At 45.8% G+C, this 15,065-nt stretch overlaps 1 protein-coding gene across 1 annotated transcript in view; it reads left to right on the forward strand.

Annotated features, from left to right (window-relative positions):
• The window catches only part of LOC115459614 (myotubularin-related protein 1), a gene marked incomplete at its 3' end in the record, with an annotated part of 45,822 nt that extends 31,826 nt beyond the window's left edge, over positions 1–13,996 (forward strand). Inside the window, exons 6-9 of the mRNA XM_030189423.1 lie at positions 450–638; positions 1,100–1,285; positions 10,556–10,762; positions 13,904–13,996. Of these exons, the coding sequence (XP_030045283.1) occupies positions 450–638; positions 1,100–1,285; positions 10,556–10,762; positions 13,904–13,996 (675 nt within the window). The remainder of the gene's footprint in view (positions 1–449; positions 639–1,099; positions 1,286–10,555; positions 10,763–13,903) is intronic.
• Positions 13,997–15,065: the final 1,069 nt, after the last annotated feature.

Genomic DNA, 15,065 nt, shown 5'->3' on the forward strand with positions numbered 1-15,065 from the left:
AAGGTCTCATGCAGTAACTGGATGGTAATGGTCTAAGCATGTAAAATGCCGATTACCATCCGTGCGCCAGGAAATACAAATATTTTTCAGCGTGTGTATCAGACGTGCGTCAAAAATGAAATTACTCTAAGGGCCATGCAGTAGCCTGGCGGTAACTCAAAATTGATGCATTTTGGGCACACCTAGGCGCCTACTTGGCATAGTAAAAGGGCCCCTAAATGATTCATGGCAGTTGCTGCTGCTGTTCTGCCCCCATAACTTGTGTGTGCATTTTTACATTGTGGTTTGTATTTTGCCGACAGCTTGTAAACTAGAGCAGGCCAGTTTTCTGAATGGGTTATATATTCTTTACTCCTATAGGTTGAATGTTACATGAGACCTATTCCCTTCTATGTAAAAGTGCTTGTGAATGTAAGGTGCAGTACATTAAACCGTGAACTTTTCTTCAGGTTTTGTCTTGGATCCATCCAGAGAGCCAAGCAACAATCACCCGCTGTAGTCAACCCTTAGTGGGCCCAAACGACAAACGGTGCAAAGAAGATGAAAAGTATTTACAAACAATAATGGATGCCAATGCACAGTCTCACAAGCTCATCATTTTTGACGCCAGACAAAACAGCGTAGCTGACACTAACAAGGTGATTTATGTTGCATGAATAAAAATGATGCCATTTGAGGTTTCTAATAGAATGTTTGTTAATCTACTCATTACTTTATAACATATTTAACAATACATTATTGATGATGATGATACTGTATGAGTAATTTGAATTTCAGTACAATTTAAGGGCTAAATTGAGTATAAATGTAAAAAAATCAAGAAGTCTGAATATCCTTTTACAGGAGTGAAAGGAATCCAAAAGAGTATGTGCTTTTGAATGGTGGGGAAGAAGAGAGGAGAAACACAATTGCAACACTTGTCTACTATCATGTATATGCCATGTGGTCTGGTTTGAGATCAATATGAGGAGTGCTTTAAGAAATTTTTAATCTAGAGAGAATGTTACAGAAAAGTCACAATGTGCTTGAGTGAGTTTGTGTTTTTAGGTACACCATAAAGATTAGCTCTCTAATTAGGGCTATAATTTTTAAATGGCAGGCAAAAGGTGGAGGATATGAAAGTGAAAGTGCTTATCCAAATGCGGAGCTGATCTTTTTGGAAATACATAACATCCATGTGATGAGAGAGTCCCTGCGTAAGCTAAAAGAAATAGTTTATCCTACACTTGATGAGGCACGATGGTTGTCCAATGTGGATGGAACCCATTGGTTGGAATACATACGGGTAAGGGCTTTTTAGACTGAATACAGATTTTAAGTAAATGTACTTTAGAATGTTATACTTAGTTATATATAAGTATAAAAATAATACATTATACTTTGAATATGGATCAATGTGAATTTTATATGGAAAGACCAGAAGGAAATCCCATAAGTAATCTCAAATATTCTGCTGCCAGCTCCTTTCTTCCATTGGCATACTATCGTGCCCTGCAGCCCTGTGATCACCTTTCCAACCTGGTTTCTGTTCGCCACCAGCATACATGCAGATATGTACTTGCATACCTGTATGGTTGTTCTCTGGTCACAGGTTATTTGATTACCACCCAGTCTCTGTTATGAATATTCAAAACATGCCTACTTTTCCACCCAAAAACCCCCCCAAAAAACAGGCACACTGCTTATTCTCCAACGACAAGCAGGATGAAGAATATTACTGGTTGTTGATGTGACCACAGCATGGGTTGACAATTCATTCATCACTTTTTCCTAGAAACGTTTAGAAGCACCTCGTTGTCCATGTGCGCGTCTTCCTACCCACTGTCATTTTGCAGGGCCAGGTGAGTCTTCATTTTCCATGGAGCAATGAGGATGCTGTGATAGAGAATGATACGGGGATGGGGATATGTGGTAAATCTGCAGTAGCAAAAAAGAAAATTGGCTCATTTACAGTAGTGCTTTGTAAAGGTATTTCCTTGTCATCTATACCAGACCAGTCCAGACTAATGGGTTGTGTCCATCTACCAGCGGAAGGAGACAGAGAAAATAGTTCCAAGTAAACTGCCCCTTAAGGGTATCGTGCAGCCTGGAATGTTCAATATTTTCTCTGTCTCCTAGCGGATGGTGGACAGATCGTGTAGTTGCTCTGGATTGCTGGCTGGTAGCTCCTGTCACAGATTCTTCTGGTGACAGTGAAGCCAGGGGTGTGCTGGTAGCCGTGTTGGGGCTAGTTTTAGATGATACTCGGTGGTTCTGAGTTCCTCATCTGCCAGCTAGGGTGATATCCAGTGACCCTGGTTCCCTTCCTTCCCCTACCTCCCCTGGCTATCTTTCTAGCAGGGTGGTGGTTGATTGTGGCATGGAGTAACTTGTCTCCCCTGTGAGGTTCTTTTGTGGTGGTAGGTATATCTGAATTTCTGCCTCTGAAGTAAACCTTTATTAATTTCTGTCACTAGTGAAGAAGGTTGTTTTAAAAAAGAAAAAAACTTTCTTTCCTTCTTTCTGTGATGCTTACCTCCCTCTTGGCGGGAGTTCTTTCTCTGCGTTGACTGCTGCTCCGTATCGGTTGCCTAGGAGGGCAGTCATTGTGGCTCAGAGACCACTTGGGGGCCGAGAGTGTCATTTGGGGCATGGGGCCTTCTCTTCTTGTAGTTTTAGTCCAGGGGAGAGCCAGGGGAGTGCAGCATCAGGTCTGCATTTCCACAAGTTGTGCTCCTTTTCTGTTGGCCTCTGGCAGCACCTTCTTCTCTGGCTGTTCCCTGGGGCTCCATTTATGCATTTTGCTTGTTGGGTGCGGCTCCATCGCTGCATGTTGAGCGCGGCTACAATGACACCTAAATCTTTTTCTTGAGTGCTGATTCCTAAGATGGACCAGGTAACTATGATTCAGATTCTTCTTCCCAAAGTGCATACCTTTACATTTGTCCACATTAAATTTAATCTGCCATTTGGCTGCTCAGTCTTCCAGTTTCATAAGGTCTTCCTGCAATTTTTCACAATCTGCATGTGTTTTGACAATTTTGAATAGTTTTATATCATCTGCAAATTTAATCACTTGTTCCGTTTTCCAGATCATTTATAAATATGTTAAATAGCACCGGTCCCTTTTTAACAGTGACACAAAGTTTTTGTATCATGTCCAGAAAACTATGATCTGACAGGAGAAAGTGGATGGGATTTGATATATTGCCTTTCTGTGGTTACAATTAGAGAATGACACGGGGACAAAGTTTGTCCCCACCCCGTCCCCGTGAGTTTTGTCTCCGTCCCTGCCCCGTCCCCGTCCCCATAGGCTCTGTCCTCATCTGCAGAAGCCTTGAACAATTATGATTTTATATTTGAATCTTTTTATTAAAGTATAAAAGGAACAATATGCCGTGCAACTATTGTATATAAATTACAAATAGAAAACAATAACAGTGAGCAGCTATAATAACACTCCTTACCACCACCCTCTACCCTTCTCCGACCCCAGCAATAGCTGATTTCTACTACCCCAAGGAATCCTAATCCACCCTGTTAAAATGTCCAGGGGTACAAAATACAACCTGTTCTGTATGCCCTAGAGGGGCACTGTCTAGCTCTCCTGTCTTCCACAATCCTTCCTTCAATAGAAGATTTCTTCTTAGAAGATGTGCTGGTAGCAGAATGTACAGCATCCCCCATGCAGATGTTGCAAGTTGTGGCCAGCCTGTTTGCTTGTTTTTCCAAAACATTAAAATATCGTTGTCTGCATCACTCAAGCATAAATAACAGTCCAGTTCATTAACAGGCTTCAAAGTAGAAAATGACTTAGGGACAAAGTTTGTCCCCATTCTTGTGGGCTCTGCCCCCATCCCCGCTCTGTCCCTGTCCCCATCCCCGCGGTTGCTGCAGGTACCCGTATCATTCTCTAGTTACAATCAAAGCAGTTTACATATTATGCACAGGTACTTATTTTGTCCCTGTACAAGGAGCTGCAGTGAGATTGGAACCCAGTTCCCCTTTTTCCAGGCTGCTGCATTAACCACTAGGCTACTCCTCTACTCCTGTTTGTAGGACTATTTTGTAGCTGGCTAATCACCATAAAACATTTTTAAAAAAATGTTTTTTATATCTCTCAATTTTGGAAGCATGGCCAGTGAACCAGAGCAACCAATGAAAGGTGTGGGGTAAGAGATACCAGTTCAAACTTTTCTCTGTTCTGTGGCAAGGAAAGCAATGAGATTCTAGATTTTGTATATAATATTAAACTCGTATAATCAATGTACTCCAGACTACAATTTAAAGCTATTTACCATTTATTTACCCTCATATGTCCACAATTCCTCATACCATCTGTGATACATCCACTCGCCATTCATCATTCAAACCTTGTGTATCTAACTTACATATATATATCCCATTGTTTTGCTCCCATATAGTCACTTATAGTCCATATGAACTCCTGTCCAGGCTTCACAAGGTTCCACTTGTTTACCAAATTCCAATTGTTCTTCCAAATAGGTCCAAATGCCGTTTATCTAGCGATCTTCAGCCTTATGTTAATTATATGGGAACCATCTTGTTCTCCCTGGCTTTATGTGTATATTCCAAGGTGAGTATAATGTTCTGCCTGTGGAAGGCTATCACCAAATACTGATGCAAAAAGCACTCCATTAAAGTGTTTTTACTCATCCGGATCCTCAATGCGAGACCGCATTTCGTACTTCCTTCTTCAGGAGGAACCGTGTATCAGAATCATCAGGACTCTTCACCAAGCTCAGGCTGCCGAGCACCCCCAATAGACTGCATCCTATATGTAAATTAGATACACAAGGTTTGAATGATGAATGGCGAGTGGATGTATCACAGATGGTATGAGGAATTGTGGACATATGAGGGTAAATAAATGGTAAATAGATTTAATTGTAGTCTGGAGTACATTGATTATACGAATTTATAGGTACTCTTGTTATAGAATATTACCCTAATTATTAACAGTTATAATATTAAACTGCCAAAAAATACATTTACTGGTGAGGTCTTCTTTTAGAGGCATTTTCAAAATGCAAAGTATGGCGGACAAACCTTAGTTATGAAATCCAGGGGTTTTTTTCTTTATCAGAAAATTCAATTTTAGCTTACAATATATGCATTATTTTTTTATTTTCAGTAAGTTTGTACAAAATTGTTTCCTCAGCGACCCTCCAGACCGGTCAAGACGCGTGGGTTATGTCCTCCTACCAGCAGAGGGAGACTGAGAAAACACTAAGCTTTTGAAGCCTGTATATATAACCTGTGCAGAACCTCCACTAGCCAGTATTTTCTCAGTCTCAGCAGAGGTAGCAGTTGACAGCCTGTGCAGTCTCCAATAATCTGGTGAGGTATTTTGTCATTGGGTCGTAGGATTTTTTCCTTCCAAACTTTATTCTGTTGCAGTACCCTGTACGTGTGTGTGTAAAAAAAAAAAAAAAAAAAGTGCTTTGGGGCCCTGGGTCTGGTGGGGCCCAGTTTTTCCCCCTGGGGTGTTACACCTATGTTTGGGTCCCTCCCCCTGTGCTGCTCTCTATTTCTGTTTGCTTGGCAGCTTTGTGCCTCGGCTGCTTTCTCAGTATTGTAGCCTTGAGTGCCTTACAATTTCCAGCTGCCAGAGTTGGAGTATTGTGCCTTTAAGGGCATTTATTTCTTTAGTTTCAGCGGACCGAACGGGGGTTTTGATTCCTTGCTGGAACGAGAGAGCAGCGCTTTCTCCAATGCTTTTGCAGTGTGAGTGAGTTTTTGGTTTGGCGCGTTTGCGGAACAGCTTTTCCCTTCCCTCGTGGTTTATGGCGGCCCAGCTCCTCCGATGTCGCGCGTGCTCGTGGCGAGGGGTAGAGGCGCCGGGCGCTCAGTGTAGCTTTGCGGTGCACCTATAAAGGTGGCTGCGGCACCCCCCGACTTGACCACGGAGGGATCGATGGTGTCGGGAGTCTCCGGGTCAGCGGGAGCGTAGGCAGGGCCGCTGTCAGCGGGAACAGTTTCGGCGGGAACAGCCGCCATCTTGAGTCTGACGCGGCCCATGGAGCCGGCTGGTTTTGGGCCTGCGGCCTCCGTTTTTGGCACAAAAGGGCCTAATGACGGTCCAGGAATGGTGGGCTTTCCTCCAGATTTTGTCTGGACGCGGTATCAGGCCTGGAGATCGGGACCCCCCCTCCCCCCCCCAATTGGAAGAGGGGGCTATTTCCGTCTTGGCTGAGAGACCACGGTTAGAGTGGTCAGAGGACAGGCAATGTTTTTCTCCTGTAGCTGCAGAAGCTGCGCTTAGTGATCTGGGGGAGTCAGATGGAATTGACGGCTCTCAGGAGCAGGATTGTTGGATTCCTGGAGAGGATCCTTCAGTAGTGCGGATTTTCCATAGAGATGAGCTGTCAGAACTCATAGATCAGGTGTCGTCCACCCTTCAGTTTGGTCCTGAGGTGGCTTTGGGGGAAACTGTCCAGGATCCGTTGGTGAAGGGCATTCAGCGTCAGGCGTGATCCTTCCCTATGAACAAGGATCTCCGGGAGATGATTTGTCAGGAATGGGATTTGCCGTGTAAGGTGGCAAAGGCAATGGCGAGGCTTTATCCCCTCCCTCAGGGATTCCTTTAAGGCTCCCACGGTAGATGCAGTAGTGACGGCAGTAATTATAGCTACGGCTATCCCGGTTGATGGAGGAACGGCCCTCCGTGATCCTCAGGATAGGAAGTTGGGATCTTTTCTCAAGCGTAGTTTTGTTTTGTCGGCTCTAGCCCTGCAGGCCTCGGTTTGTGGGGGTCTGGTAGCTCGGGCATGTTTTCGTTGGGCCGAGAAGCTCCGGGATGATTCGGTAGATGTTGGTTCTTCTGGGGGTCAGGAGTTAGCCGACTTGGACATGGGTTCATCCTTTTTGTCTGAGGCTTTTATGATTTGTTGCCTACTTCAGACAAAAAATATGGCTATGGTTGTGGGTCTCTGCCACTTAAGGGAGCTATGCTCTTTGGAGAAGATTTGGACAAGTTAGTGTGAGGTCTTAGTGATACCAAGGTTCTATGGCTTCCAGATTTTCGGTTCAAGGCAGGGGCCAGAACTAGTTCCTCTCGGGGACGGTTTAGGGAGGCTCAGCGGTATAGGCCGGGCAGATCGAGTGGGACCTACCCCTAGCTGTCTGTTTGTCCAATTTAGATTGTAAGCTCTGTTGAGCAGGGACTGTCTTTTCATGTTAATTTGTACAGCGCTGCATAAGTCTAGTAGTGCTATAGAAATGTTTAATAGTAGTAGGACCTCTAGGGGTCGGTTTTTCCAGCGCACACAGTTCTTTCGTGAGAGTCGTCGCGGAGGGCGTGGCTTTTCCGCGGGAGGTTAGTATTCAGGCCACAATTCCCAATGAAGGTGTGCGGGCTCAGGCTCTGGTGCATGTTGGGGCTCGGCTGAGTCTGTTTTACCAGAGTTGGGCCCAAATCAGGTCAGATCAGTGGGTTCTCAAGGTGTTTCGAGGCGGATGTGCGCTGGAATTCGAAAGCTGTTCTCCCGAAGTGTTTCTGGAATCCCTCTGTCGGTCTTGGAGCAAGAGGGCAGCAGTGAGGGACACTCTGCGGTGGCTGCTCGCGTTGGGAGCCGTGGTTCCTGTTCCTTCAGATCAGCAACGCTCAGGGTGCTATTTGATCTATTTTGTGGTCCACAAGAAAGAGGACACTTTTCGTCCCATTTTAGATCTCAAAAGGGTCAATGCGGCACTCAAGGTGCCCTCTTTCCGGATGGAGACGTTGCGGTCGGTCACTGGTGCGGTCAGGAAAGGAGAGTTTCTCACTTCCCTGGATTTGACGGAAGCTTATCTTCACTTTCCTTTGTGCAGCCTTTTGGTTCCAAGTTACAGGGTCCGATTCGTCGGTTCCTTGCAGAGAAGGCGCCGACGGCCCGTACTTATCGTCAGGTCCTGGGCCTGATGGCGGCGACCATAGAGGTAGTTCCGTGGGCCAGGGCGCACATGCGTCAGGTACAGTCAGCTCTGCTCAGTCGTTGGTCCCCTCTGTCGCAGGACTTGGAAATGTGTTGTCCGCTGTCGGTGGCCCCTCATCTCAGTCTCCGCTGGTGGCTCAGTCCGCGCAATTTGGGAAAGGAATGCCGTTGGAGTCCCCACAGGGGCTGGTAATGGTCACGGATGCCAGTCTGCAAGGTTGGGGGGCACATTGTCTCAGTCAGGTAGCTCAAGGCCGGTGGTCTCGGGCAGAAGCAGAGTGGTCCATCAACCGGCTGGAAACTCGGGCCATTCGGGTGGCGCTCCAGGCCTTGACGTCGGTGGTTCGCCACAAGGCAGTCCGAGTGCTCTGTGACAATGCCATGGCAGTAGCATATGTCAACCGTCAAGGGGGGAACAAAGAGCCTTGGCGGCGCAGTTGAACTCATCTTCAGGCTCTCTTGGCAGCGCATGTGGCCGGGGTAGGTCACATAGATGCAGATTATCTCAGCAGGCACACTCTAGATCCCAGAGAGTGGTCTTTTCTTCGGTCAGTGTTCCAGTGAGTTGTGTCGGTCTGGGGACTTTCGGTGATCTTAGGGCAACGGCTCGCTATGCGCAAGTTCAGAGATTTTTTTTTTTTTTTTCAGTCGCTGAAGAGACCCTTGAGCGGAGGAAATCGACACTCTTCTGTTGCCTTGGCTTCGGGAGTGACTGTATGTGTTTCCTCTGTGGCTGTTAGTCGGTCGAGTAATATAGCGCATCGAACATCACTCCGGTCGGGTGATTCTGGTAGCTTCGGATTGGCAGCGTCGACCATGGTATGGAGACCTGGTGCGGTTGGCAGGGGCGGCGGCCCTGCCTTTGTTGGGATCAGTTCTGTGTCAAGGCCCGATAATCATGCCGGATCCGGCTCGGTTTTCGCTTATGGCTTGGCTCTTGAGCGGCACAAGTTGAAGAAGAAGGGGCTTTCGTCCAGTGGCTTTGCTACGATGTTGAGTTGCCGTAGACGATCCACTTCCTTGGCGTATGTCCGGGTTTGGAGAATCTTTGAGCACTGGTGTGAAGACCATCGAGTTCGGCCGTTTCACTCTTCGGTGGCGGAAGTTTTGGAATTTTTGCACGATGGTGTTGATAGAGGTCTGGCCTTGTCTACACTGAAGGTTCAGGTGGCAGCTTTGTCATGTTTTCGTGGGAAGCTTCAGTGAAAGTCCTTCGCGTCTGTGCCTGAGGTAGTGCGTTTTTTGAAGGGTGTTAAGTTGCTGCGTCCGCCTCAGTGACGGATGGTGCCTCCGTGGGATTTGAAGCTAGTTTTGGATGCTTTGATCAGGCCTCCGTTTGTGCCTCTGGTATCGGCATCTTGTAAGGATTTATCTTTAAAGGCTGTCTTGTTGGTGGCGATTACTTCAGCACGGAGTGTTTCAGAGCTTCAGGCTTTGTCTTTTAGGGAACCATTTTTGTCCTTTCTGAGGGAAAGGTTTCGTTGCGGACGGTGCTTTCCTTTTTTGCCCAAGGTGGTTTCCGAGTTCCATGTTAATCAGGTCATCTCTCTGCCAGTGTTGGGTGATATGGCTGGAGATTCGGAGCAGCGTGGTATTGCCAAGCTGGATGTCAGGAGAGTTTTGAGTTGTTATCTCTCTGGAACTCAGGACTTCAGAGCCTCTGACCGTTTGTTCGTTCTTCATGGTGGCCCAAAGAAGGGTGCAGCGGCTCCTAAGGTGACCATAGCACGGTGGTTGAAGGAGGCGGTTGCATCTGCTTACTTGGTGAAGGGTCCTGTGGTGCCTAGGGGCTGGTCTGCTCATTCCACTAGGGGAATGGCAGCCTCGTGGGCGGAGAATAGTATGATTTCTCTGTTAGATATTTGTCGGACTGCGGTTTGGTTTTCGTTGCATTCCTTTGTGAAGCATTATAGGATTCCTGTGCATGCAAAGGACGAGGTGCGCTTTGGGGCAGCAGTTTTGACCTCTGGCCTTAGTAGGTCCCTCCCATAAGTTAGTTACTGCTCTGGTACGTCCCACGCGTCTTGACCGGTCTGGAGGGTCGCTGAGGAAGGTGAAATTAGATCTTACCTGCTAATTTTCTTTCCTCTAGACCCTCCAGACCAGTCAAGAGCCCGCCCTGTCTGTATTGGAGGCCAGGAGGTGTGTTTGTTGGATAATTCTTGGCTGCTGTAAATTGTTGTTTCTCTAATTGCAGACTGTTTATTTCTGTTTTGTGATAGGAGTCCGGGACAGGTGGGGCTCTTCTTTGATAGTCCACCTGTAGAAGCCCAACTGTTTTATCAAAGGCAAAGGAACATGTTTCCGTAAGAGCAAGCGGAAGATGTTTCTTGTTTTTGCAGTTTACTGTGACCACGTACAGGGTTGCTAGTTGTTGTTAGTGTTTTTTGTTTCTCTGCTTTGTCAGGGGTATACTGGCTAGTGGAGGTTCTGCACAGGTTATATATACAGGCTTCAAAAGCTTAGTGTTTTCTCAGTCTCCCTCTGCTGGTAGGAGGACATAACCCACGCGTCTTGACCGGTCTGGAGGGTCTAGAGGAAAGAAAATTAGCAGGTAAGATCTAATTTCACCATTTCCCTAATATAAGAAAAAACAAATGCAGTACCTGGAAAAATATATAATTTTTCTTTTGTTGTAGATGCTTCTTGCTGGAGCAGTGAGAATTGCAGATAAAGTCGAGTCTAGTAAAACATCTGTAGTAGTCCACTGCAGTGATGGCTGGGATCGTACAGCACAGCTCACATCTCTGGCTATGCTTATGCTAGACAGTTACTATCGCACTATCAAAGGATTTGAGGACCTTATAGAGAAGGAGTGGATAAGTTTTGGGCACAGGTTTGCAGTGGTAAGTATGAATGTGTTTTGATTGCTATTTTGTTGTAGTTGAGAATTAATAATTGCTGTAAGTGGAAGTTCAAAGATATGGTGTATCTTTGGCATTAAACAGAATAAAAATACAATCTTTAAGGTCTTTTGCCTTCATTTTAATTGCCCTATCAGTGAAATTGGGAACTAGAAAATGTTTTTCTGTGATTTATTCTGTGGAGGATTTAATCTATCCTTCTTTTTTATCTAATTTCCAAAGGAAATTATAACATCATTGGGTTTTTTTGTCTTTGTCTCCCAAATTACTGCTTGATTTGTTTTTCCTGTTTACATCAGGTTTTCTGCATATGTAGACTCCAAATAGGGGTAAGGTATTTTTTTTTCATATCCATAGAAGTGTATAGGCCTGTGTGGCCTATTCAATCTTTCCATCCACAGCAATTGCTAAGGTCTACAGTCTCTTCCTCTCTCTGAGATTCCTTGTGCTTGTTCTATGCTTCCTTGAATTCAGAGACTGGCCTTGACTTAACCACCTCCACTAGAAGTCTGTTTCCTTAAATTGCTCCTGAATCTACACATTTTTACCTTTAATTCTATGCCCCCCCTCCTTGTTCAAGATCCTTCTTTCCATTGCAGCAGGCTAACTTCCTGTGCATTTATACCTTGGAAGTATTTGTGTGTCTCGTATTTCTCCTATTCACCTTTTCTTCCAGGGTATACATATTTAGATCTTTGTCCCTATACGCTTTACCACAAGACAAAGGCACATTTTTGCAGTATGTCAGACCAAAAAACACATTAAGAATATGTGGTTACAATAATAAGTGGATAGAATATTAAGGGGCCCTCTTACATAGCAGCGGTAAGCTCAATGCAGGCTTACCGCTCGCTCTTCTAGGCTGCTGGCAGTAGTCCCGCCCCAAGCACACGCAATTTCCATGGGAAAAAGAAAACCCCTGGAAGTGACTTGCACGGTGGTAACCTTTCGGTAATCGCTCTTACCGTATGGCCATGTATGCCTGGGGTCGTTTTACTCGTTTCCGTCAGAAGGGCCTTGGCACGTGGGAAAAACGGTCCTCGCTGCTAGTGCAGGGCCCTTTTTCCTGCAGCTTGGTAAAACGGCCCCTAATTAATTTAAACAATAAAACCAATTAAAATAACCAAAAAAGAAAACTCAGAAGTTGAGATTGGACACATTCATGTTTCATCAGTTTGCATTCATCAGGATCCATACAGAACTTCTATATCACATGATAAATATACACATGAAAGTGAATACTCAAGATCAAGTGCCCTAGAAGGAGGCAAACAAAGTGAAAAATGTTAATATAGGTATCAATATTCAGCCGGTGGTGTTGAGTGTTTTCCAGGCTTTGGCATTAAATATCCAGTTTATGCGGAGCTGGCTAACACATAGCCAGTTAAGTCTATATTCAGAACTTAAGCAGCTATGGGTTACTGCATAAAGAAGGAACTGTGTTACCCAGGCTAGCTAAGTGCTGAATATTGGCACTTAACTGGCCAACTGCTGACTCCACCCCCAAAATAGCAGGTGTTCACTTAGGCACTAACCGCAAACTTTCAGTGGCAATAACTGGTTAAATGCTGATGAAAATTAGCAGATAGCCCTGAGCAAGCAGTTTAACCGGTCAGTGGCCATTTCTGACTGGTTAAATCGTTTTGAATATCAACCACGGAGTAACATAGTAGCTAACGGCAGATAAAGACCTGAACAGTCCATACAGTCTGCGCAACAGTCAGGTTCATTATCAATTCATTATTAAACCAGCAATGAATGAGGTATAAAATACTTGATCCTGGTCTTTCTTTGCTATTTCTGGGACATAGACTGTGGAAATCCCCCGGCACTGGCCTTATGTTCTACCTACTGGAGTTGGCACAGCAAACAGGAAGAACTTCTATGAAAAACAGCACAAACAGGAAAAAGCAGAGGCTGGCCACAGGACATGTTGCTTAAACACACTTTATTCGCAGCACCAGTAGAGGGACCTGACACGATCCGTGTTCTGGCGGAACAAACCACCTGCCACAGGGCAGGGATCACAATCGAACTCTCTAAAATTAAAGAGAGGTGTATAAAATTCTGGTGCACAAATACTTGTAAAACACAGGGAAGCCATTGAGTCCAAAGGGGCGAAGCTTGCTTCTGAATAAGGGGTAGGATGACACTGTCAGGAGCCCCAGAGAGCGTCCATACGATATATATGGCTCCACTAGGGGAGAGGGGGGGGTACCCTAGGACTATCAGAGTCCAAGTCCTAGGGCACGCGAGGGAGGGGAGAGGGTAACGGAAGGGGAAAGGGGCAAGGAGGGGGGAGGATGGGGGGGGGTGAAAAGGTGAAAGCAAAAATTGATGACGGATTCAATTACTGGCTTTTTGTTATGTATGTTATGATGTTGCTATGTTATTTAGGCCAGATGTGGAATGTATCTAATTTTGATTGTCATCAATAAAAATGTTGAAAACTAAAAAAACACAGGGAAGCAAGGAAATCAATCCACACTGATTAAGCAGAGCAGCCTGGTAACAGTTGCCATTGAAGCTCGATCCTGCTCATCTTAAATTGTCTTGCCATATACAGAACACAAACTGTAGACGTCCGCCCTGCACTGCCCTTAGTTCTTCACACCTAAGCACTGCTCAACACATCAACACACAGGCAGTCATGACAGCCATAAAAACCAAAGCTGCTCACATGTAAACAGATGTGCTGTGTAGACAGCAGGATCGATCAGGCACACAATCCCTCCCACTTGTGTGTGAGTGTTTTTCTCCTTGAGCTGAGAGATTGAGGAGACCGCTGCATATAAGAAGGGCCACAGGTGCTTAGGCCTCTACAATTCATTCTGATCTCTGAGAGAGCTGTTCAGTCCTGCTGCCATGCAATGATGTCACCCACTTCTATGCCTGATCAATCCTGCTGTTAATAGAACTGGTAAGCAACTTTGCTGTTAAGTACTGTAAAGTGCATTGAGATCTGGATGGGAAGCACTTTATAAAGTGCTTCCCTCTGTGGTGCTATGTAAGCCACATTGAGCCTACAAAATAGGTGGGAAAATGTGGGATACAAATGTAACAATAAATAACAAATAAATAAATGCAGTGTCTTATGGATATTTAATTCTTGCTGCCTTACAGAGAGTTGGCCATGGAGACGACAATCATGCTGATGCAGACAGATCACCCATTTTTCTTCAGTTTGTTGATTGTGTTTGGCAAATGACAAAACAGGTAAGCTGATTTAATATTGATTTGATGTTATTTTAATACTTTATGTACTATATGGGACAAAAGTATCCTCTGCTCTGGACACCCTTGCACCATCCACCTCCCGTCCCACAAGGCGTACTAATCCCCAGCCCTGGCTGACCCCTTGCATCCTTTACCTTCGCTCCTGCGCCCGATCTGCTGAACGCCTCTGGAGGAAATCTCGCACCCATTCAGATTTCCTTCACTACAAATTCATGCTATCCTCCTTCCAGTCCTCACTATTCCTTGCCAAACAGGACTATTACACCCAATTGACTAATTCTCTCAGCTCTAACCCTCGTCGTCTCTTCGCCACCCTTAACTCCCTCCTCAAAGTGCCCTCCGCTCCCACCCCCCCGTCACTCTCTCCTCAATCACTGGCTGACTACTTCCGCGACAAGGTGCAAAAGATCAACCTTGAGTTCACTACCAAGCCACCTCCTCCTCTTCACCCTTCAACCCTCTCCCTCAACCAACCAACCCAGACCTCCTTCTCCTCCTTTCCTGATATCTCCGAGGAGGAAACCGCCCGCCTTCTTTCCTCCTCAAAATGCACCACTTGTTCCTCTGATCCCATCCCCACCAACTTACTTAACACCATCTCTCCTACTATCACCCCCTCCATCTGTCATATCCTCAACCTCTCTCTCTCCACTGCAACTGTCCCCAACACCTTCAAGCATGCTGTAGTCACGCCACTCCTCAAAAACCATCACTAGACCCTACCTGTCCCTCCAACTACCGCCCCATCTCCCTCCTACCCTTCCTCTCCAAGACACTTGAGCGCGCAGTCCACAGCCGCTGCCTTGATTTTCTCTCCTCTCATGCCATCCTTGATCCGCTTCAATCCGGTTTTCGCCCTCTTCACTCGACAGAAACAGCACTTTCTAAAGTCTGTAATGACCTGTTCCTTGCCAAATCCAGAGGCCACTACTCCATCCTCATCCTCCTGGATCTATCCGCCGCTTTTGACACTGTCAATCATGACTTACTTCTTGCCACACTGTCCTCATTTGGGTTCCAGGGCTCTGTCCTCTCCTGGTTCTCCTCC

The sequence above is a fragment of the Microcaecilia unicolor genome, unplaced genomic scaffold, assembly GCF_901765095.1.
Source record: "Microcaecilia unicolor unplaced genomic scaffold, aMicUni1.1, whole genome shotgun sequence".
Taxonomy (NCBI): Eukaryota; Metazoa; Chordata; class Amphibia; order Gymnophiona; family Siphonopidae; genus Microcaecilia; species Microcaecilia unicolor.